Source organism: Aspergillus caelatus (genome assembly GCF_009193585.1).
Source record: "Aspergillus caelatus strain CBS 763.97 unplaced genomic scaffold BDV27scaffold_180, whole genome shotgun sequence".
Lineage (NCBI taxonomy): Eukaryota > Fungi > Ascomycota > Eurotiomycetes > Eurotiales > Aspergillaceae > Aspergillus > Aspergillus caelatus.
This window is the reverse complement of record NW_022475443.1, coordinates 5,164-24,226: the sequence shown is the minus strand read 5'-3', so window position 1 is coordinate 24,226 and position 19,063 is coordinate 5,164. Positions and strand designations below refer to the sequence as shown.

General features: G+C 47.7%; 9 protein-coding genes across 9 annotated transcripts; 3 read left to right on the top strand and 6 right to left on the bottom strand.

Moving 5' to 3' along the window:
* Positions 1-1,131: 1,131 nt before the first annotated feature.
* On the bottom strand, positions 1,132-2,435 carry BDV27DRAFT_167103 (D-isomer specific 2-hydroxyacid dehydrogenase family protein; the record flags this gene model as incomplete). The annotated part of the gene is made up of 4 exons (XM_032074377.1): positions 2,267-2,435; positions 2,140-2,209; positions 1,793-2,079; positions 1,132-1,700 (listed from the first exon to the last, which is right to left on the bottom strand). Exons 1-4 carry the CDS (start codon positions 2,427-2,429, stop codon positions 1,132-1,134), a joined length of 1,089 nt encoding a protein of 362 aa, XP_031924335.1. The 5' UTR covers positions 2,430-2,435.
* A 1,889-nt stretch (positions 2,436-4,324) lies between these two features.
* BDV27DRAFT_160873 (fungal specific transcription factor domain-containing protein) lies at positions 4,325-5,428 on the top strand (the record flags this gene model as incomplete). Its single annotated transcript, XM_032073116.1, has 1 exon — positions 4,325-5,428. The coding sequence occupies one exon, from the start codon at positions 4,325-4,327 to the stop codon at positions 5,426-5,428; it is 1,104 nt and encodes a 367-aa protein (XP_031924334.1).
* Positions 5,429-5,532: 104 nt separating this feature from the next.
* BDV27DRAFT_167099 (Alpha/Beta hydrolase protein) lies at positions 5,533-6,355 on the bottom strand (the record flags this gene model as incomplete). Its single annotated transcript, XM_032074376.1, has 2 exons — positions 5,533-6,073; positions 6,141-6,355. 2 exons carry the CDS (start codon positions 6,353-6,355, stop codon positions 5,533-5,535), a joined length of 756 nt encoding a protein of 251 aa, XP_031924333.1.
* A 969-nt stretch (positions 6,356-7,324) lies between these two features.
* BDV27DRAFT_160871 (MFS transporter) lies at positions 7,325-8,925 on the bottom strand (the record flags this gene model as incomplete). The annotated part of the gene is made up of 4 exons (XM_032073115.1): positions 7,325-7,585; positions 7,649-8,194; positions 8,263-8,719; positions 8,777-8,925. 4 exons carry the CDS (start codon positions 8,923-8,925, stop codon positions 7,325-7,327), a joined length of 1,413 nt encoding a protein of 470 aa, XP_031924332.1.
* A 667-nt stretch (positions 8,926-9,592) lies between these two features.
* On the top strand, positions 9,593-10,810 carry BDV27DRAFT_167098 (FAD-dependent oxidoreductase; the record flags this gene model as incomplete). The annotated part of the gene is made up of 2 exons (XM_032074375.1): positions 9,593-10,081; positions 10,136-10,810. 2 exons carry the CDS (start codon positions 9,593-9,595, stop codon positions 10,808-10,810), a joined length of 1,164 nt encoding a protein of 387 aa, XP_031924331.1.
* A 179-nt stretch (positions 10,811-10,989) lies between these two features.
* BDV27DRAFT_167096 (SRPBCC family protein) lies at positions 10,990-11,707 on the bottom strand. The gene has a single exon (XM_032074374.1). It carries the CDS (start codon positions 11,586-11,588, stop codon positions 11,127-11,129), a length of 462 nt encoding a protein of 153 aa, XP_031924330.1. The 5' UTR covers positions 11,589-11,707; the 3' UTR covers positions 10,990-11,126.
* A 1,096-nt stretch (positions 11,708-12,803) lies between these two features.
* BDV27DRAFT_167093 (uncharacterized protein) lies at positions 12,804-13,755 on the bottom strand (the record flags this gene model as incomplete). The annotated part of the gene is made up of 2 exons (XM_032074373.1): positions 12,804-13,409; positions 13,462-13,755. The coding sequence occupies 2 exons, from the start codon at positions 13,753-13,755 to the stop codon at positions 12,804-12,806; spliced, it is 900 nt and encodes a 299-aa protein (XP_031924329.1).
* Positions 13,756-14,308: 553 nt separating this feature from the next.
* Positions 14,309-16,908, bottom strand: BDV27DRAFT_133304 (Zn(II)2Cys6 transcription factor). The gene is made up of 8 exons (XM_032068059.1): positions 16,802-16,908; positions 16,708-16,731; positions 16,495-16,595; positions 15,998-16,446; positions 15,636-15,946; positions 15,159-15,569; positions 14,856-15,091; positions 14,309-14,805 (listed from the first exon to the last, which is right to left on the bottom strand). The coding sequence occupies exons 1-8, from the start codon at positions 16,835-16,837 to the stop codon at positions 14,319-14,321; spliced, it is 2,055 nt and encodes a 684-aa protein (XP_031924328.1). The 5' UTR covers positions 16,838-16,908; the 3' UTR covers positions 14,309-14,318.
* Positions 16,909-17,325: 417 nt separating this feature from the next.
* On the top strand, positions 17,326-18,407 carry BDV27DRAFT_167092 (uncharacterized protein; the record flags this gene model as incomplete). The annotated part of the gene is made up of 2 exons (XM_032074372.1): positions 17,326-17,680; positions 17,740-18,407. The coding sequence occupies 2 exons, from the start codon at positions 17,326-17,328 to the stop codon at positions 18,405-18,407; spliced, it is 1,023 nt and encodes a 340-aa protein (XP_031924327.1).
* Between the last annotated feature and the right edge of the window lie 656 nt (positions 18,408-19,063).

Below are 19,063 nucleotides of genomic sequence, written 5' to 3'. Positions count from 1 at the left end.
ATTCGCAGGCCACGGTTGCTCCTGTTTTATAAAACTCTCAGTCGTGTGGAGTACATATCTCCAGAACTTCGGATGCACGTCTGGTCTCCGTAAATGAAAGTCCTGGCACCACGATAAGCCTTATTCTTTGCTGGCCCATTAGATTACCCAAGGAATACTCACGATCTGCTTCGTCATGATATCTCGAACAGTAACCAACTCCCCCTTCTTCACCTTCTTCCGAAGCTCGTTCAGCTTCTCCTCAGCAACCTCCTCGAGGTCATACGGTATCTCATCCCCATCATGGGTGAGCCCGATATACCGCGCATCGCGATTTCGGGTCCCGACGCGATGACTATGCGTCCGGGTCCAGTCTGGCTCATTAAGTATATCTAGATAAGATGCACCGGAATGGGTCGTAGCCGACATGGCTATTCTGGGACACAATTTGAGGAAATAAGGTATTTAGCCGTGGTACGGAGTACAATAAAAGGATTGAAAACAAAGCCACCGCGGAAGAACAGGGGTCACAAAGCGGCTCTATTATACCATTTCCCCCTTGGCTACGAATTACCGAATGGCACTAATAAATCTGCCGTAATATGAACGCATGTTTATACCGGTGCTTTGTTTCCTCCTTGTTATTATGATTCAAACATGACATCATGTGGTTCTTGTTGCCGATGGTGAACTCTATCTCGGTGCCAAGACTGGGGATAGGGTTGAGCCTTTACTAATGCATTCTTGGTAAAGGTTCATCTATCTCCTCGGAGCTTGTTCACCGCTGATCTAATATGTCCGTGCAGAAGTGCTACTTGAACAAATTTCATAGGCTGATTCTGCCAGCGATGTCACTAGAGGCACAAATACATAGACGGCTATTTGCCGATAATTCATCTTATCGTACCCACAATCTGGGCTTCCATAACAGAAGTTTGACATTGGCGAAGGAGGCTGCCCGGCCCTCATCCGTCCAGATCGACATATATCGTTACTAGCAGGCTTGAGGGAGTAAAGCCTTTGTTCGATTTTCTTCCCTTTTTAATGAATCTATAGGGGCACAGTAGAAGACAAGCTTAGGGTCTTCATCCGCTTCTGCTTCATGGACCCTCCTTGTAGAGCAGATATCTCACTGGTTCAATTGCTAAACCATCACCTATGATACTCGTTGATCAACTCCTTTCCTTCGTGTATACGAGTCAAATTGAGGCGTAGAATCTCTAGTGAGCGTTCCCAGTACCGCTTCCCAAATGCACTCATATGTGAACCGATGTACACATTTGGCTGCTCCCAGAGTGGGTGTTCCACTGGCAGAGGCTCAGGATCAGTCACATCCAAAGCAGCACCTCCCACCACCTCTGACTGCAGTGCCGATAGCAGGGCATCTTGGTCAATTACTTTGCCTCGCGATATGTTCGTTAAAAAGGGCTTCCGACTAGACTTGCAGTGTGCGGAAAAGATGTCCAACTCCTCTTTACCTATAAGGTTGGTGGTGGCCGCGTTCAAAGGAAGACTAACCACCAGGTGGTCTAAACCCTGAGCCAGGAAAGCATGAAGGGATGATTTGTCGCGCCCGCTATACCAGGCTTCAGGTATGAGGCCATCTGGATCTCCGGTCCCTGGGATTATAAATCCAGTATCCCTTCGCGACTCTGCCGTCAGCCTTGGCTGTGCTGTGTATACCACGACTCTCATACCCAGACCAGATGCAGCGCGAGCAACTAATAGATATTAATTAGCCTCTGAACTGGAAAAATAGATATCATGTGTTGTTGTAGCGAAGAAGAAGATAATATTGTCTCCTAAGACTTACTTTGGCGGCCAATACTCCCATACCCTAGAATGCCGACAGTTTGGCCCACATGGTCATCAACCTCCCATTGTCTCACTTCCTTGAATGTCAACCAGCGGTGCTGACTCCTGGCCTCTAATATTTTTGTATACATCCTGGAGTATACAAGCCAATTCATAACCACCCATTCTGCGATCGGCGGTCCGTGGATCCCCGAGCTTGTGGACATTCGGATGTTGGTGTCGCGAAAGATCGGATGGCCAATCAGATGATCCACTCCCGCCGAGAAAGAGTGCAAATACTTCAGCCTAGACATAAATCGTCAGCAGGTGTCTGTCAATGATTTCACTTAGATTTCCTTCGCCTACTGGGGTGTTTGATTGGGATGCGGCACAATGCCAAAAGCTGTGGTCATAATGGTTGCCCTCTCAAGTAAGTCTGACTCTTCCCGTTAGTTGCAATTATGACTGGAGGCTGCAGAGGACCTGTTCTAACCAGAAGGAATAACATCATTGGTGACTTGAGAGGTACCAGGGGGGACCTCGAGGAAGACCACTTCTAGAGTAGGAAACTGCTGGCGAATCGAGTCAATTGCTTGTTTTGGCTCTGGCAAGGGAAGGAAGACCAGGAGAAGCTCCCGTGCATTGGATGCCGACATCTTCACAGTGAGTAGTAGTTCGGCCGCGAACAGTGGATACTAGACAAGCATGTCAGTTCAGCAGACAAGGAATCTAACTGCAGCAGGGGGGATGAACCCTGTACCTACATATATTTACGCACCTTGATTAATTAAAGTGCCGTTGATAAGCGGGGGGAAAAAACCCGGCGCGGGGTACCAAAGTTGACCCACAGCATTTGCACTCTTCTATAGGCTAATTACATCTATTTATTGACCACTTTGAGATTCTCATCTCTAGGTGCTGTGGCTCCTCAGTTTAGGTACGAGGGCTCCCTAAGCTTAGGTATGTACATTAGGTTCTCCGGCTACCTACACTACTGCTACTGCTATGATTTGTACATGTACAGCTCCTAGCAAAGTACTCTGACTCCGGCATGCTAAGTTTATAAAATTCCTTAATATCCTAATTACCAGCGTATTTATTTTTTTTATTTATTTGGATTCCCCCCCCCAAATGTATATATATATATTTTTTTTTAGTGTATTGAATGCCTTCAAAAATACATGACATGCCAAAAAAGGCAGACGTTCTGACAATCATACAAATCGGGAGGATCGTCCAATTTCCTAACCCTAAAATTCGGAGCGGATTCGGCTCGGCTTTTGCCGGGATTTTAATCCGCTCAGGTTTAGTATCTTAAATAGTATCCGAAACCGCCCATGCCGTAGATGCTATATCGTTTTCTACCAGGTACTCTTCGGAGCTACTTATCTTTTCCTTCTTTTCCCCCCCGCCTTCTTGCTTTGGCTACCAAAAATCCCCACTTCGTGAATTGTACCCTTCCCAGACTCTATCCGAAAAGTATCGCGGACACAAATCCTTCCAATGGCAAGATTGAGCTGCGAGGGGTGCACCAAGCGGAAAGTGAAATGCGACCGGCTTATACCGTGTACCAACTGCCGGAACTCGGGGATCCTTTGCATTCCGGTGGAGAGAAAACGGCGTCCTCGCGGTCGATCTCGAAGATCCGTGAATTGGCCATCACAGGCCCCTTTCGACCAGACGGACAGCCATGATAGTACGCCGGCTGGCTTGCTTGAATTTTTACCAGGAGAGCCGTCTTTGGCATCTTCCGCACAAACACCTAATGTACTATCCACTCAAGACGTCTCTTACCGTACTAGCGAGCTCGACATGAGTACCCCAAGAAACAGTCGCAGCTTTAATGATAGATTAGTAAGCTCATCCTACTCGATCTCATGTCCTAGCATGTGCTATAACGCCAGTGCAGGAATCGCAAGGGATAAAAGGGGCGGCGTGCCAGACTCGCGAACGCGGTGACCTCACCAGTCTGGTTAATCAATATGCTCGACTAGTACCGGATGAAACGATATCTGCGGGGTGGGGAGGTTTGAATAGTTGTGGAGAGCGGCAGCAACTATTGTATATCTATCTAACACAGGTCGATCCTTTAGTGAATATTCTGCATCGTCCATCCATTCAGGCGCATCTGTTGGAAGGAGAATGCTACCTGAACTACGAGCCTTGGCATCCGGCGCCTGCAGCACTTGCATCTGCAATATACTACGCTGCCAGCTGTACGGTCAACCAAGATACATGTCTCTCCTGCTTTGGAATGGATAAAGCCTCTCTGATTTCAAAATATCAAAAGGAGTCGCATGCTGCTCTCGAACGAGCGGACTACATATTGACGGATGACTTAACTGTACTTCAAGCCTTTGTGATATCTTTAGTAAGTGCAAGGGACGTGGTCCGGGTTGCACTGCTTGCTAAATGGGTACAGATAGCGATGAGATGTCATGACCGCACCCGACGCTTCTGGACGATGCTGGCAATAGCCTTACGTATTGCCCAAGCTCTTTCACTCCATGATTCCAGCCCCCCCCCTCCGGTCCAACCGTTCGAAAATGAAATGCGCAGACGACTGTGGCATGCAATTGGATTACTAGATATCCAGGCATCCTTGAGCAGTGCTTCAGAACCAATGATTCAATCCAACTGGCTCAGGTCCGACTCATTTCGTGATATGGACAATGACGAGTTTAGCACAAATTTGGAAATACAGAGTTCCTCACGCAAGAAGGTCTCAGAGACTGCTTTGTTTCATGTTCTTTCTTACGCTCAAGAGACAGCTCGACAATTGACCATTCCGAACTTTGCCACGCCTTGCACAAAATCTATTGAACAGCGACAACAGCTGACAATGGTATTCAAGACGCGCACAGACGAGCTATTTGTTGAATGTCAACCGGACCAGAATGACTTAGACCACTACGCTAAGGAGCTTTCGCACTCAATCGGGCTTTACCTACAAGTACTTGCGGTACGCCCGGTGGAGAATAGCCCATCCTCAGGCGATTCTCAAGCCACCAACGTCAACATCTTCAGGCTAGCTGTAGAGGCCCTGGATGCGAGATGTCGGGTATATAGCAGCGTTAAGACACAGTCATGGCGGTGGATTGCACCACTTTTCTTCCCCTGGCAAGCACTTGCAACTTGCCTTGCTGAAATTCTAGTCTGTGATGACCTACATTTCGTGAGAGGTGCATGGCCCCTTATCGAGCAGACCTATGAATCATTTACTACGCTCGGCATTGAATCGGGACACCGTCGGCTGCAAGAATCCATGAGAGACATGATGCAGCAAGCTAGGAATTTCCATGACCGCATGTTACTGTCCTTTGTCTCTAGTGAGAGAGCAGGAGCTGCCATGTCCTGGGGGCTTTCACCACCAACAATATTCCAGTACCAGGCGGCTTCCAAGTCAAGTGAATCACGGTTCCTAGAAAACACTTCCAATAAATCGACTGAGAATCTACCTCCATGCAGCCTAGGCTCCCAAGAGAATGATGTGTCAACATGGAATGGTGACAGTGAACTGGACGAGTTTGGTCTGACTTCCTTCGAGCCACAGTTTCAGTTCGAAGATATAGCTACCTTCGACGTCGACGGTGTGTCGCAGGCCCTGTATGATGCAAGCTACGAACAGCTGTTCTTACAATATACCCAACAATGACATACTTCATCAAATAGTCTGCTATTATAGATGAATAGTTTTGTTCGCTCAAAGCACTTATTGGTTTGCTAGGATTGCTCCCTGATACAGATACATCACTACATTCAATTCGCTATACTCCTCTTGTGCAACCACTGGCGGAACCAGAGAACCGCCGCATTTTTCGCCCTTTCCATGCCCGCGACCTCATCCTTATCGTTTGGATTCCCGCGTGTCGCAAATCCATGCGTTAGGGAGGGAAAATACTGGTAGTCATAGGGCACACCGAGCTTTGGGATAGTCGTATTACTGAAAGCTTTCAACTCCTCAGTAAACTGTGGATCATGTTCAGGCGCCATGATCTGAACGGGGACCCCGATATCACTGATCTCCTTCTGCTCCAGGAATGTGGGGTGTGCGGTAGAGATGCAGTCGACAAGCCGAACATCCTTTGCCCCCAAACGGAAAACTGCCCAGCCACCGAAACAGAATCCAATCGCGCCGATGGAAGAGTACTCATGCTCCGTTCGCAGAGCCTTGGCGCAGTTGAAGATATCCGGCTCTCTGATAGCCTTGGTATTACGGCTCATGAAACCGGGGATGTCGAGCTCGCCCCATCTGCTTTCGTCGAGAAGGACGTCGAGTGGAAGGTGCTCACCTCCAAACCTGGTCTCAACAAATTTGCATGAGGTGCAGTTCATGATGAAAGAATCTCGCGAACGTCGCAACTTACAAGTCAGGTACATAGACTGTACAGCCAACCTCCTCCGCCAGATGGTCGGCTAGGAGTCGCGTGTTGGGAAAGGTCCAGCCAAAGAGATCGTGAAGCAGCAGGATTGCGACGCTGGAATTTGTTCCTACCGCGTAGCAACTCATGCCAGCCAGGGTGGATTCTAGTCCAGCAGGCTTGCCATTCCAGCGGAAGCCTTTTAAGCAGCAGTCACCCATTTTGTCGTCGGTGGTGCTTTTTCTGCGGTGGCAAAGGGTCTTTCAGATGATTAGCAGTGAAGTGGTGGAATAACGAAAGATGGAATCTCTTTCGACAAAGGGCTTGGTCTTGCCTAGTTCTGTCTTCTCTTCTTGTTTCCAAATATACAGTCTCCATGAGTGCCAAGAAGGCCTTCACCACGGCTCGGACATCTCGGCTGCTTCCCAAAACCCGATGCCAACCCTGCATCCTGAATTGGTATCAGATCTGCCGTCGGTGGGTCCGTTTCCAAACTCCGGTCATATTACATACAATACACAAAATACGGGATCTGTTCAGTCATCTTCATGCTGCGCTATATTACATAGCCCAAGCCAGTTTAACCGGTGAAGAAGACGAGGTGTGCAGCTAAACCGGGCACTGTCGTGGATGATTGGCTTTCCCGCGCATTGATCGCGAAAAGACCCGAAATTATGGGGGAGTTTGGTCGGCCGTGTTGTGGTGTTTAACCAACTTGTTAGCATGAGGGAATTGGTTGTACCCAGAGGGCGTTAGAGAGTGACTTTGAACGACCAATATGAGCTGTACATATTTCCTCGTTCTGTCCGTAGCAGATATCGGACAACTTCTAATGGCGATGTGCCAATTAGGAATGTGTTGTGCCTCATCTCTCTTTTAGAGTATCAATTTCTACTCGGTACCTTACATCGCTTACCTGATTTTCTGTATAGGTTCAGTTCACCCGAGTATTTAGTGTTTTGCTGATGGTTTCCTCACTTTATCTTTACAAATAAAAATATAAGTTAGTCCGATTATAGTATTTAGCTATGGCACCATGGCTTTGTTTCCTTCCATATCTGTATGGTAGATAATTAATTTTATAATTCTCAAAGCCCCGAGACTATACCCGTGAAGCTGGTCAGCATGTGGTGATAAACAGGAAAATACTTTATACATTTCGCTAGATATGATGTTGTTTCAACTTTTGTCTACAAGTCACCGTGCTTCGACTCAGACCACTCACGTAACTGTCTTCCGTACCGATAAAGCAGCCAAGGAACAGGTATGAACAGGATAGCCAAAAACCCAAGTAAACTGTTTCCCCATCCCAAACCAAGTTTATCATATAATGGTGTTCCAGCAAGAGGTAACAAACCTGCTGCAATGGAACGTAATATCGTATTTGCCGCTAGAGCAGAGGCAGCCTTCTTAGGCCCGCAGGCGTCGATGAGATAGAGCTGCACTGGCATCTAGATCCGATGAAGTCAGTTGTATTCGAATAGAATTTATCAAGAAAGGTGAGAAACACTCACTAAGGTGAATAAAGTACCCAGTCCGATTAACGAGGTGCCGATAATCGGGACAATCCAATGCGTTCCTTTATCTGCAGACCATCCGTACCAAAAATAGCCAACTGGTATCACAGGGCAGAATACGGTCATAAGCGCCAGTCTGTTTTCTGGCTCGTGGAAGTTGCGCCGACGGTGCCACTCTTGCAACTTATCGCTCGTCAGACTGAATATGGCTACGCCAATTAACATCCCTGAGCCCATGCCGAGGTAGCAGAGACCTGAGATCCCAAGCGAGAAGCCATATTGCTGTTGGAAAATGGTTGGAAATGTTGTAAAAAGCAGAAAAGACAGGCCGAAGGCGTATGCAACCGAGAGTGAGGTCAGGAGTACTGCCGGGTGGAAGATGAGGAGCTTTATCGGGGTCAGTAACGCGCGTAGGAAGACGTGGGTTGGCAGCGATTTCGTAGTTATCTTTTTCTGTTCAGAGGCAGGCTCCTGGCCAGCCTGAGGGGCTTTTGTGAAGGTCTCTCGCATGAAGACCAGGCACGCCAACGAAACGGATCCGTGCTACCAATAGACAAGTCAGTGCAATGAATCTGTGTGCGACCCTGTGTCCTTTGGATATTCGTACGTACCAAAATCAAGAGCACCCAGAATGTCCATCTCCACCCCTTGTATTGTGCCACAAAGCCGCCTATTATAGGCCCTAGCGACGGTCCAAGTGTCGGCCCCAACGAGAACATACCCATTGCCACGCCTCGTTGCTCCTTTGGAATAACGTCTGCAATAGTGCCACCACCGATTGTCAACGGTGCTGAGCCTGCACATCCTGCTAGGAACCTGAATGCGAGAAACATCCCCGTGCTAGTTGACTTGGCACAACCTATTGTAAAACCGAAGAATATGAGGTTGGATACATGATACGGAATGAGGCGGCCATAAAGCTCCGACAACGGCGCAACAGCAAGCGGGCCACACACAAGCCCTAACATATAAATGCTGACTACCAGGCTCTGTAGGCTGGGGTTGGTAATCTCGTACTCCTCTGCGAAGAACCTAGCTCCGGGTGAAAAGATGGTCGACGAAAGGTTCCTGTTTGTTCATTGGCTCAGAAGGTGAAGATGAGAAAGAATGGTTCTCAAGAGGTACATTACTAGTGTCAGGACACTGACGAGGATAACGTGCCCGACTCGTTTGGATTTGGGCCATTGTAATGGCGAGTTTTCGGATTTTTCCTGGCCCGGAATGCCATTCTCAGAATCCTGCGGCGGTTGCTCGTTAGGTGTGGGCTTATCCATCGGCCTCAACTCTTTCCTTGTCTTTTCACGCGAATTCTAGTAGAAGATAGTACGTCGTCTTTGCGCACTTGAGCGTTGATAGTCCCAGAAGAAATGTCAAGGGCATCCGCTTCTATACTAGTCTAGCTCCTCAAATTCTCAACAGACAGCTATCTCCGAGTTTCTTAGGGGTGATATGCCGAGAATCCGATCGGGTTCTGGACAATTGTAACGTATAACTAATTGCAATAGTACATCGTCCACCTGCTCCGGAGACGAAATTACAGATAGTAATTGCGGACTCATGACCGCCCCTAAAATAGGGAAGATCAGCGAAGATTCGGGGTTTGTGTCAATTTCCCGGATTTTGGGTATTACGCTTTCAGGCTGTATGCGGGAGACTGCCCTATTAACCCCAAACCCCGTGTCCATCGGCGCCGGGTGTTGAGACATGCGTCCACATCGCCCATCCGAGTCAACCGAGTCAGCAGTTCTAGTCCCAATGAAATGCAGTACTGTCGTCTTATTTGAAGTCATGGGAGTCATAGTTGTACAGGTTGACTCGGCGCACCAAACAAAATAGTTACTTCTCTACCTTCGCCTGGAGTATCCGTGGTTATCTTACTTGTTCCCTGCATTTCAGATTTGCACTTCCAAACTTCATCCTCAAAGCCAATAAAGCTATATGATGGCACCCGATATTGCAATCGTGGGCGGTGGCCCTTGTGGCCTTGCTCTTGCCGCCATGTTCGAGCAGCAAGGCATCGACTACGTTGTCTATGAACGCAGTGCACAGGATACTCCCCCTCGAGGCGGATGCTTAGACATTCATCGCAGTAGCGGCCAAATCGTTCTCAAAGAAGGAGGGTGCTTTGAAGAATTCAAGAAGTATGCGCGAGGAGGTTACGCCACAGTTCACTCGTTGTTTGATCATAAAGGCAACAAGGTCGTTACGTTCGGCGAAGGACGCGACTCGCCTGAGATTGATCGCACGCAGTTACGCCAAGTCATGCTTTCCTCAATCCCAAAGGAGAATGTCCGCTGGTCAACTCCAGTCAAAAGCTCTTTTCGCAATGAAAACGGCGATGTTGTTCTCGAGTTTGAGGATGGCACTACGGCCTCAGGGTTCAAACTTGTTGTCGGGGCGGACGGAATGCGCAGCAAGATCCGACACCTGGTGAGCTATTCTCAATCCTGCATGGTTAAACGTTCTGCTGTTAACCACTCTCAGGTGACAGAAGCAGAACCCAAATACTGTGGTATTCTATTCCTCACGTTATTTATTCGACCCTCTAATCCCTATCACCTCACCCTCGAGCAGCGTGCAGGCCAGGGACCCATGATCTTCTGTGGAAGAGGCAAGAAGATCTGGATCCAACGACAAGGTGATGGCCACTACCGAATGGACTTTGGATGGAAGGGACCTGCAGACTTCCCATCTGAGGGTGAGCTTGACCTAGCGGACGAAGATTCCGTCAAGAACTTCCTTCTTCGGGAGGAATACTTCGGGGGCTTTACGGAAGTTGTCCACGAGATCATTCGAAATTCCACTGGACCCTTCCGGACTTGGCCTTTGTATTACTTCCCGGTCGAGCACCTGAATTGGCAAACATCACCGGGGGTGACTTTGGTTGGAGATGCGGGGCATGTCACCACACCATTTGTCGGAGATGGAGTCAACTGTGGCATGCGCAATGCGTTGGTTTTGGCTCATAAGATCCAGGATCTGGGTATTACCCAAGAAGCTGTTATCGCATATGAGCAAGAGATGTTTCCCTATGCCCAGGATGTGATTACTCGGAGTGTGGCTAGTGGGGAGTTGTTCCTTGCATGGGACAGTCCCAAGGGTCTTCTGGAAAATATGACGTCTCCCAATCGCCTCATCCGGGATGAGGGGGACTATTAAGTGGATCGAAGCCAAGCGTGAATGGAGAGCTCATGGTCAGCCTTATCTTATATCATTTAGATGTATCCATATGTAGATGGCATGCCCACTTTGTAGGTAAAATTATGGGGTTTAAGCTCTCCCCATCTTTTTATTTTCATGAACTATTTTCGTTTTGAGGATATCAACTTGTGAGCTGAGCAGTTTCTGTCGAAGATACTTAGGTATTGCTCTAGACTAGGTACAAACTATTTTACATAAGGATATAGCCTCCCCTGAATCGATCGAAACAAATTTAGTCTTGGTCTCTCCTTTTCGAGTATCAATATCACGAGTCTCAGACTAGCTGATTGGCAATGGCAATAATAAGCCCATCGAACCGTTCATTGAGATCCTCACGCAAAACCGCCATAAATTCATCCGACAAGGGCGAACCCTCTGCAATCCAGCGAAAACGGGTCTTATTAGGCCCGAGTGAGTCTAGGACAGTTGTTCCGAAGGCGATCATATCAGGGTAATCGGGCCTTCGGACTTGAAAAGTCATGGAGTGCTTGGAAGTATCGTACTCTGTAAGCTCCTCGGAGAATGTATATTCCTGGCCTTTGTTCTTGCCGGCGGGGTAGACATAATTGAAGGTGCGGACGCTGCCGAGTCCGAACCCCTCAAGAGATACAGATTTGGCGCCTGGGTACCATGCCTTTTCAGCGCCGAAACCTGCCACAAGGCCCCAGACTTCGCCGATAGGCGCGTCAATGTCGCGGGTGACGGTCGTGTAATGGACCAGAGATGAGTTAGACATGGTGAGTCTAGAGCGAGGTAGCTCTTTTGGTTTTGGTCTTTCAGGTAGTAGTAGAATGAAAAGAATAGAAATACCTCACAAGGATGCCGGTATGATCAGGGGAATAGGGATGATGTGCCAGCCATCGCATGATCTATTCCTTTTAAGCTCGTCGTGATTCGCAGTCTGCAATAGCTGAAGTTCTATCATTATTAAGCTTGCCATTCTCCACGACTTCCGGAATGAGCTGAAAAGCCGACACTCCGCTTTCCGTCCGTCCTCCCGTCGTTCCATCCGACAGTGGAAAAGGAAAGGAAGCGTCATGTATGTGCTGGCCACGATCTCATGTTTGATCGTTAATCCAATCGATTCGTCGACTAAATCGCACAAACCCATATATACATCGGAAAGATGATATGTAAAAAGCTTAAAATCAAAACTAAAACCAGAATCCTCCTACCAGCCCTGTTTTATATATAAATCCAACAATATAGATTTAAGAACTCTATACACGTGTGTACACTCACTCTCAAGAGCCCAGCTTCTCTATACTTCCATTCTATATCTTTCTCCGTGGCTCCCTACAACACTGATATTAAATTAAAATATACCTAGAAGCATCTAAGACCACGGTATATATTAACAACAATTGAGATTAACTACCTTGATCTTATAGAGAAAGTGGTGTAATCTAATCCTCTATATCCCTATTTAAGCCATAATCGATATGTGTAGTTTAGAGAGATCAGTATAGAGATCCAGAACTTATGAATTCAGTATCTTCAGGCGTGGGTGTATTAGTTAGTCCATTCCATCAGCCTCCCACTACATGAACCATTGTATTTTTTAATTCATTGGCATATCTCTCTGTTGGCCGCGGCTACCAGACAGCCTATTCTACACAGCTTAAATAGCAGCCTGGCTGTCAGCGAAAACCGTAACCTGTCACCGACTTCCTGCCAGTGCTAGGGCTGTGTCGAGCGCGTGTCAAAATTACTAATGTATTGGCCAAATCACCAGCATCAGTAACAAGCCGGGGGTTCGAACCTTGGTACACTCCACGGTCTGTACGTGATATAAATAGTTCAATATGTTCAAATAGCTAGAATACAAATTATATTCGTGAGCTTTTCTACTAGTTTGTAAAATACTTGGAAAATATATCACAGTTACATTTCCATATTCAACACGATCTGTCCAGGCGCTAACAAGCGGGCTCGCTTCGATACACTTCACCTATACGTCAGGGTTGTGCCGGAAGAATTCCTCCAAGCTAGTCTGCTTGACGTTGGGGAAGCGCGCAACATCCACCGGCTCATAATCCCAAGACCGGGCCGGGATATGATATTGATAGATATACCGAATGAAGTTATACCAACCGCTCTTCCCATTTTTAGTTCTTCCCTCATTCAGCTTATTCTCTGCGTCCTCCACTGAGCCTAAGCAGTTAAGCTTGGCAGTGGTGCGACCTTCTCTCGCAGTATTGTATGCTTTGACGATGTCTTCGGGGGAGGCTTCGAAGCTCTGGACACGGATAAAGCCTCCATCAGCCGCATCTGGGGCCGTGATAGCCTCAAGCACATAGTTGCCGATGTCTTCCGCGGTGGTATATCGAGTGGGGAATGTAGAAGGCCCGTGGAAGTTGAATGTCTTGGTGTCCGGATCCCAGTCATATGGGCTTCGCTTGAAGTAGTACTCCGCGATTGCACCGGTAAACATATAGATAGGCTTGATGGTCGAGCTGACCGCCACATGGTGGGCGAAGCCACGCATGTCATCGTAAAGCTCGTGTGAACCAGGAGAAAGCGTCCAGTCGTAGTTCCATGAGGTCGCATGGAAGATCTCCAGACTAACTTAGCCAGCTGTTTAGAAGTTGAGGCTAGGTGCTACTTACCTTCACTCCAGCTCGCTCGGCTGCCCTGAGGAGCAACAATTGCGATTCCATGAACATTTCAGGAATGGCAGCAAAGGAACAGATAATGGCATCAACACCTTTCGTGGCCCGGTCCATGGCAGCGATGTCATAAGGGCTCGACAAGGTCTCGAAGCCTTCAAGCTGGTTCCGAACATCTTCCGGGACGTTGTTGATATTGCGAGCCAGGCCCCGAACTTTGTGGCCACGGGCAAATGCGGACCTGGCACATGGGATACCAACAAACCCGGTGATACCAGCGATGAGGACAAGCATGTTGTATCGATTTTGAGTTGTAGGATTGATCAACCAAGCGTTTCAGTTTGCCGTGAGAGAGAACGTATAGTGTGTCACTTATATACCGCCTGGATTAATAATAAATCTATCTCGATTCTTGCTCGCGCTCTATTAACACCGAGCCGTTGTCCAGCGCCAAGAGTTGGTTTGTAATCCGCAAAGAATCCTGATGTTAATGGACGGGACGGGATCCGGAAGATATATCCAGCTCGCAGTCCGAAATACTGGATGGTACAAGTTTCTTGAGTATCTGTACTGAAAGTCTATTCCCTACATCAATAGTAAATACCTGTGATGTCCTCAACTTCTTCCTTCAATTCCTTTTGAGATACCTTGACTTACAGTAATTCTAAAAAACTGCTTTGACAGTCCAATACTACACAATAGTTCTCTTTGCCCACAGTGACTTGAACCCCACGGCGTTTCACCTCCGGTCTGTCCTTTGACATCTCCGTCCGTCCGTCCGTCCGGGTTCTTTATGCTCTGGAATAGTGATTTGCAAGATTATTTAGATTATGCATTACACGATATGGCTATAACAGCTAATTGGAAGTGGGGTTTTCCGCCAAGGCATCCGATCTCATCCAACCTAGCCATGGTTGATAATCAATCAGGTCCCACAAGACTTCATCATCTGGAGAAATCTGTCCGTCCTGACTGACAATACCTTGATCTGGTAAATCACTTCTACCTTCTTGGGTAAGGTTTGAGCTAAGGGAATTGTCGATGGTTCCTGGAGGATACTGAGTCACCATGCTGGTTATAATTGTGTGTTCATCGCCTTGCGTTGCAGCATCTGGAATGGCTTGAGAGAGCGGAGGGTTAGGGCGATTATGGATCAGAGGCTTGACAATTCCTAGGAAAGCCGAGAAAAGCTTGTGGATCTCAGCAATGGCGGGATGTGTTTCCACAAAGCGTGAAACCCCTTTGGTGACTTCCGCCATAAATGCATAATCATCCAGGTTCGCCGAATATACAACGTTGCAGAAGAGGACAAAAAATGGACTCAGTGGGTAGAACAATAGTGTCCTGATGAAGTTAGAAGCGAAATATTAATTATCATACAAAGAACGACTGACCAAGTGAGGCAGTATGGATACTGATCAAGGAAGTTCGCATCCATGTAAATCTCGTCCTGAATTTTTCTCAGCCGTATGAGCGCTTGTCGAGAAGCCCGCAGGCAATCTTCCCGTGTTGATCGATCTTGGACAATACGTTGGTTCAAGTGCAACACACTAGCGAGCAGTGCGTAATAGCCAAACTCGATGGCAATCCATTCATAAGTTGTTCCTCGGAAAGGTAATTGATTTTGGTGCTGATAGCACAAGTTAGCAAAATCTGTTATTCTTGACTCATATTGAGCGAATACTTGGATTGCGTACCTTCTTCATCAATGCATATATTTCATGCATGTCCCGTATAAGCCTCGTAATAACAGTGACTTGATCAATCTTATTGGTTTGGTTGAGTATATCGAGCACACCTTCTTGGATTTGTGCAAACTCAACCATGATTTTGACACTGGCGCTGAGAGGAAGCCGAGGGTCCAAACGAACCAAGTTTGCCGGCTTGACCTTCAGCTTTGGAAGTGAGGGTGGTCTGAGAAGGAGCACGCTGAGCATTTTGTCGAGATAGTAGCACGTATACAACGATCCATATATGTCATTCTTCGTTTCGTCAAAGAGCGTAATTGAGTCAATAGAGTGATAATTAAGAGACACCAAGGTTCTAGATGCGAAAGCTGCCAATGTCCAGCTTCGGGACATGTCACCTTGATTCTGCATAAAGAGTGCCTGGTCGCGAGTAAATCAGTAAAGAAGTCAATATAGTCAAACGGGGAAAAAGCGAGTCCAACTTACACCAGATAGCAATGCTTGCAAGAGAACCAAACTTGGCGGTGCCAGGTAGTCAATCTCAGAAAGCGCTTTGTATACCTCGTGTTCATATTGCTTTTTACTTCTTTCCAGGTGCTCTCGAAGTGGCACACTCCGATCTTTCTTTGGTAGTCGGCAGAACAACGCGGCAGCTTTCATATACACGCAGACACGGTAACAAGTAAGTGTACGTTCGTCCTCTTTCCCTTCCATCAGCGACAAGCACATTCTTTCCAACGTCTCAAACGAGACGTGGTCCGGCCAAAATGACTGTTTCATGGTATTTGGCTCAGTATCTGGGGCATTCAATCAGCGAAATCAGCCACTATGTGATATCCCAGACTCACCCATAGTCATCATATATAACAGCTCTGGTGGAAACGCCTTTGACTCAAGATCGCCACTTTTTTCAGACGGGTCAAAAGCATCGGTCGCAAAGTATGGGTTCGATGTATTGGAGATCCGACTGACAAAGCTAATTGCCTCCCTCATCAGTCTGGATTTGTTTGTTCCGAGCAATGGGTTTGACTCAAGCTCGCATTGCAGAAATCGAGTACCCTCTGAGGTTTGCTGAGTCAAGCCGTCTCTGACGTTAGTATCCAATGGATTCGACGATCGCCTCTCAATCCTTTCATTATTTTGTTGCCTGGTAGGAGAAACGCCGCTGGTGTCGTTCGTAATAGTCCTCTGCTCTGGTAACTCAATTGTTACTGCATGACGAGTCAGGCCATCGTGAGACGAAAAACCGGCAACTGATGACTCAAGCGCCGCAAGCCTTTCAGATAAGGTGGTCACCCTTCACAACATGAGCGTAGTTATGTATCAAAAGGACTGCAGTTCTTACCGAGCTCCTTTCGTGCGCCTACGTTTCTTGGGTCGATCCCTGCGGCAATCTACTAGGGCCTCGATGCAATTGGCACATGGGAACTGCCGATCGCATTTGATCTGGGATACTTCGATGTCAATCACTATGATCCGATGATACAAGAGTGGACATCGAGAATGTTTTATGCATAAATCTGGACTCTTAGGGCATCGCATGTTGTGCTTGACGAACCTTCCTCGAATGACAAAAGTCGCACTGTCTCTGTACGTTAGTTGGCGTCCCCATCCATATTGGCACAAATGCCAAGGTTCGGTGACACACGTACCGCTGGGCGTTCAGTCACCACAGCATTAAGCGCCATAGTATTAGGCACTGTGAATCTGGATCTAAAGGGACTGCTGTTCGTCTTCCGAGTCGGAACGCTGGTCGGACAGTGGAAAGCGGAGCGTTAGATAGTGACGCATCGTGGCGATTTATCGCCGATTCCGTCCGTCCGTCCGTCCGTCCGTCGTTCCGTCCGATGACTGGCACACCCACTTCCCGCTTCGGACTCGGGACTATTTGGATAAGAGTCCCGATTCGACATTTGGCTTCAACTTGCGACCGTGCATGGCTGTAAGATTACTGTCCTGCTAGTAATTATCAATTTGTCATGACACGAACGATCATTCAATGTCTGATTTGTAATACACATACGAATTCACTCTTGACACTTCGTACACGATTCTTATATAAAATGGGCTTTTCAGATAATGACGGTATTGTCGAGACTTCATTATCCTCAAGGTGCTTCCAAGATACTCTTCGAATAAACACCATTGCTCAAAAGTCTACTTCAACAACGTCGCCATGACTTCGCTTGCTGCAGTTAGGGTGTCGAATGCTCAGCTGACCAGTTCTACCCTTCCCAAAATTGCCGTCTTTGTTGGTGCAACCTCTGGGATTGGTCGCGCAACCTTGACGCAGTTTGTCAACAAGGGCTACTCTTTGAAGGCCTATATTATCGGTCGAAACGAGGAAGAATTTCGGCCGGTGCTGGGCGAGCTGCATGCTTCAAATAGGTCCGCTGAGCTGATCTTCCTGGAGGGTCAAATCTCTCTCATGGCAGAGACAACGCGCCTCACGGATGAGATCCTTCGCCGTGAGGAACACATCGACCTGCTTTACCTTTCCGCTGGTTTTCTGCCCTTCCTTGGGCGCCAAGGTATGTCGACTACCGCAGTCTAGCGAACAGTCCAGTCGCGTTCTAACAAACCCATTTAGAAACTTCGGAAGGGCTGGAACTTTCAACCGCCGTGGGATACTACAGTCGTCAGATTTTCATTCGACGCTTGCTCCCACTTCTTCGAGCAGCATCTAAGTCTGACACCGAGGAGTATACCCCCAGAATTGTGAATGTCCTTGGCACGGGCGTGGAAACAGCCGACTTGTATCTGGATGACCTTGAGCTAAAGCAACCCGGACACTTCAGTGTCCAAAGCTATGCCCACCACAGCGCGACCATGACCTCTGTAAGCCTCAAGCGACTCGCAGAACAGCCAGAAAACAGTGGAATTACCTTCATCCATCATCATCCAGGTCTAGTCTCGACTGAGATTTTCAAAAAAAGCTGGGGTGATCAGTGGAGCGAGGATAGAGCAGCAGGAGGGCCTAGTGCCCCGTCAGATATGACGCGATCCAGTCCCGAGGAGGCGGGAGAACGTTCTATGTATGTGATGACTAGCGCTCAGTATGGTGGGAAAGGTATCGCCTTGACAGAGGGGCAGAAGCAAGGGCGTACCGTCCACGGGACAACGGAAGGGTCTCTTTTCTGTGTTGGCGCCAAGCTGGAAGCTTTGCAACTCGATGGGCTTCTAGGAAAGTTGGAGGGAAACAGTGCTTCCGATATTATCTGGAACAAGACCGAGGAGCTCATTGGAAAGTATCTCTGATGAATATCTTAGCACATCGAATATATCATGGACCAAATATTCTCGCGGAGAACTTGTGTGTTGCGGCTATTGTGATCGCTCTGTTGCAGGAAGAGCAAACCCTAGGATCTTTCAAAACGACCAGAGTTGAACGATAGGTAATATAACGTAGACGAAGCAACAAATGACCCCCCTCCCTCTCCCTTCCCCATTCATCAGATGTAGGCTTGCGTGCGATAAAGTCATCTCTCCCTTTATTTGCTGGACTCAACGCCATAGTAAGGACAAAAGATGAAAGAAATATCACTGTGGCCGTATCACAAGCCAGGTCAATGAATTCGTACTGTTGACGCGACGGACGGGATCCTCCCTCGGCTTCTCACCCCCGGTGGCGCGACGCTAAGGCGGTGAGCTCCCGGCTTAAGTCTTGTTCCCCACGCCCTATGGTCGTATGGACCAGCTTACCCTAGGTCATTCATAGCTTAGATAGTGCCAGTCTCAGATCATAACGACAATCCATATACTATTCGCCAGGAAAAACATTCCGCTCTGTAAGATATTGACATCTAATTGTGAGAGGTATAAACCGTCGGTAAGACCTTGTTTTGTCGACAACTTCATCATTCTTTTTGAAATCGAAAGGAAGAAACGACATTTGATGCTATTCTGGGTTGGAG

Bases quoted from the DNA above. Each gene is read 5' to 3' on its own strand.
- BDV27DRAFT_167096 (XM_032074374.1), bottom strand. From the start codon at position 11,588: ATGTCTAACTCATCTCTGGTCCATTACACGACCGTCACCCGCGACATT.
- BDV27DRAFT_133304 (XM_032068059.1), bottom strand. From the start codon at position 16,837: ATGGCGCTTAATGCTGTGGTGACTGAACGCCCAGCG. The intron at 15,947-15,997 runs GTGAGTCTGGGA...TGAATGCCCCAG, and splicing joins GTTATATATGATGACTATGG to ATACTGAGCCAAATACCATG. The intron at 14,806-14,855 runs GTCAGTCGTTCT...TAACTTCATCAG, and splicing joins TATCCATACTGCCTCACTTG to GACACTATTGTTCTACCCAC.